The sequence below is a fragment of the Panicum virgatum genome, chromosome 5N, assembly GCF_016808335.1.
Source record: "Panicum virgatum strain AP13 chromosome 5N, P.virgatum_v5, whole genome shotgun sequence".
NCBI classification, from domain to species: domain Eukaryota; kingdom Viridiplantae; phylum Streptophyta; class Magnoliopsida; order Poales; family Poaceae; genus Panicum; species Panicum virgatum.
In genome coordinates, this window is record NC_053149.1 from 15,933,957 (window position 1) to 15,936,473 (window position 2,517).

General features: G+C 49.4%; 1 protein-coding gene across 1 annotated transcript; it reads right to left on the reverse strand.

Moving 5' to 3' along the window:
• Positions 1–1,397: 1,397 nt before the first annotated feature.
• Positions 1,398–2,192, reverse strand: LOC120673530 (hydrophobic protein LTI6B-like). The gene is made up of 3 exons (XM_039954402.1): positions 1,973–2,192; positions 1,722–1,840; positions 1,398–1,624 (listed from the first exon to the last, which is right to left on the reverse strand). Exons 1-2 carry the CDS (start codon positions 2,057–2,059, stop codon positions 1,757–1,759), a joined length of 171 nt encoding a protein of 56 aa, XP_039810336.1. The 5' UTR covers positions 2,060–2,192; the 3' UTR covers positions 1,398–1,624; positions 1,722–1,756.
• Positions 2,193–2,517: the final 325 nt, after the last annotated feature.

Consider the following 2,517-nt stretch of genomic DNA (forward strand, 5'->3'; position numbering starts at 1 on the left):
GAGTCTCAGATGCTCTTCATGCTCTTCCTCTGTCTTGGAGAAGATCAGAATATCATCAATGAAGATCACCACGAAGACATCTAGATAATCCATGAAAACCATGTTCATCAAGTGCATGAAGAAAGCCGGGGCATTAGTCAAGCCGAAGGATATGACCGTGTACTCATATAGCCCGTACTTGCAGGTGAATGCCGTCTTCGGAATATCCCCAGGACGGATCCTCAGCTGAAAATAACCCGAACGAAGATCAATCTTCGAGAATATACGAGCACCTCGAAGCAAATCAAAGAGATCCTCAATACGGGGCGGTGGATGCTTGTTCTTGATAGTGACTGCATTCAGCTCCCGGTAATCCACACACATCCTCTTCGAGCCATCCTTCTTATCTACCAGCAATAATGGAAAAGCCCAAGGAGAGAAGCTGCGAAGGATATAGCCCTTGGCTAGCAACTCATAAATAGTTTTCTTGACTTCTTCATGCTCTATTGGGGCCATACGGTAGGGCCGCTTTGCAATAGGAGCTGTGCCAGGGAAGAGATCAATACAAAACTCAATGGCGCGTTCAGGCGGCATACCTGGCAGATCATCCGAAAAGACATCCGGGAATTCAGACACCACGCGAATACCGTCCGTGGATCTAGCCTCCATCTGATGAAGAAATCCCGAGGGCTCTGAAGCACTGACTGTCACCTCTTGGCCATCAGATGCCGACAAGTGAACTGTCCGCTGAGCACAATCAATACGGACTCCCCATCTGGTAAGGGTCTCCATGCCCAAAATCACATCTATCCCCGAGGAATCAATGACGATCAAACCAGTGCGGAACTCTGCCCCCTTTATGACAATATTAATTCTGGAGCATATAGAACATGTATGTATCTGGCCCCCAGGTGAGGTAACTACCATAGCTGTCCTCATACAAGAAATTGGTATACCATGCTTCTCGGCAAATGACTTTGAAATGAAAGAATGAGTAGCACCGGTATCAAAAAGCACTGTAGCGGGGTGAGAGTTGACCATGAACGTACCAATAACCACGTTAGGAGCCTCGGCCGCTGACTCGGCCGTCACGTGGTTCACCCGACCTGTGCTGGCGCCCTGGGCTGAGCTGGGCGCCCCTGCTGTCCCGTTTCCATGATCTTCTTAAAAATAAAATCTGTTTCCATGAAACTGCTGCTTTTTGCGTGGTGATTTGAAATTATAAGCGTCGTGATCTGTCCAGCTATGCTATGACGCGTAACGCACTAATCCGCAACAATGGGATTGATGGCTAATAACCTGTGGTGATTACGAAAGGTTTCAGTCGAGCCTTATCGCGTGCCTCGGCTGGGCTGAACTTTGAGGACGACAGGACGGAAAGTAGCAGCCTCCCACTCATTCCCCTAAGGCTAGTCATCTACTCATCTCGCAGAACGATACTACTACAAGTTCAGCTGAAACAACAAGAATACAAGATGGACTGGGGTTCGTAAATCGGTTTGCTACGGTTTCGGATGAAACTTTCACAGGCTACATACAGTCATATATACTGTACATACATAACACGAACAGGAAAGCTCGGTCGGTGGTAGTTGGACAACTGGTAAATCTCCAAACGGCACAGCACATCTTCAGGCTCCAGTTCCTGCAGCCAGGTGAGCAGCGTAAGAGACTGCAGTACAGTGTACAGAATACATCGTCCGTCCTAGCTGCTGGTTGCAGGAAGAAGCTGAGCATCTCACCTCCGGGCTGAACTGTTTCTGTCCTGTTCATACTACTATTTGGTGATGGCGTAGACAGCGTAGATGATCCCCGGGAGGTAGCCGAGGAAGGTGAGCAGGAGGCAGATCCAGAACTCGAGCTGCAACCGGCGATCGGATTCAGTAGTTAGTTGATGATGGCGTCAGATCAAGTCGATGCAGAGTGTATTATTAGCTATTCAGATAAATGAAGTAGCAGCTAATGACATGAGGCGGCCAGGAGCGAGTAGGACCTTGCAGCCGAACTTGAGGAAGACGCCGAGCGGGGGGAGGATGATGGCGATGATGATGTCGATGCAGTTCGCCGTGCCCTCCGACATGGTGCTCCGATCCGAACGGCAAGAAGCGAGGTGCGGCTCCGATCCGGTCGGTCGATCCCTTTTCTTTCTTCCCTTCCCTAGGCTGCTGCTTGGCTCATGTGTCTACAAACAAACAGTATTGAGCCGGTATATAAGTGTCAGTTTGCAGCTTCAGCTCCAGAGCCGGTAGCTGGCGATAGCGACCTCACGCCTACTACAAATCACGAATGCAGGACGCGATGATTACCATTGTTTTCGAGGCCCTGTGAATGCTAGCGTATGTGTTTTCCTCTTCTTTTTTGAGACGTTTACTCATCTCGGGATTTTCTGTAAGAAAACAGAAAAAGAATGCTGAGGAAAAAAAATCCTGGCCAATCACGTCACTACCGCTAGTTGAACAGAACCTGCCCTATCCGATCCGTTCCCGGACGAGCACGGGAGCTACTTCCGTTCAAGTTGCTGGTACTACTACGGCTGGC

What these genes read in the sequence shown, in the direction of transcription:
- LOC120673530 (XM_039954402.1), bottom strand. Translation starts at nt 2,059, where the DNA reads ATGTCGGAGGGCACGGCGAACTGCATCGACATCATCATCGCCATCATC. An exon ending in TCCTCAAGTTCGGCTGCAAG is followed by an intron (nt 1,841 to 1,972) that starts GTCCTACTCGCT and finishes CGCCGGTTGCAG; the next exon opens with CTCGAGTTCTGGATCTGCCT.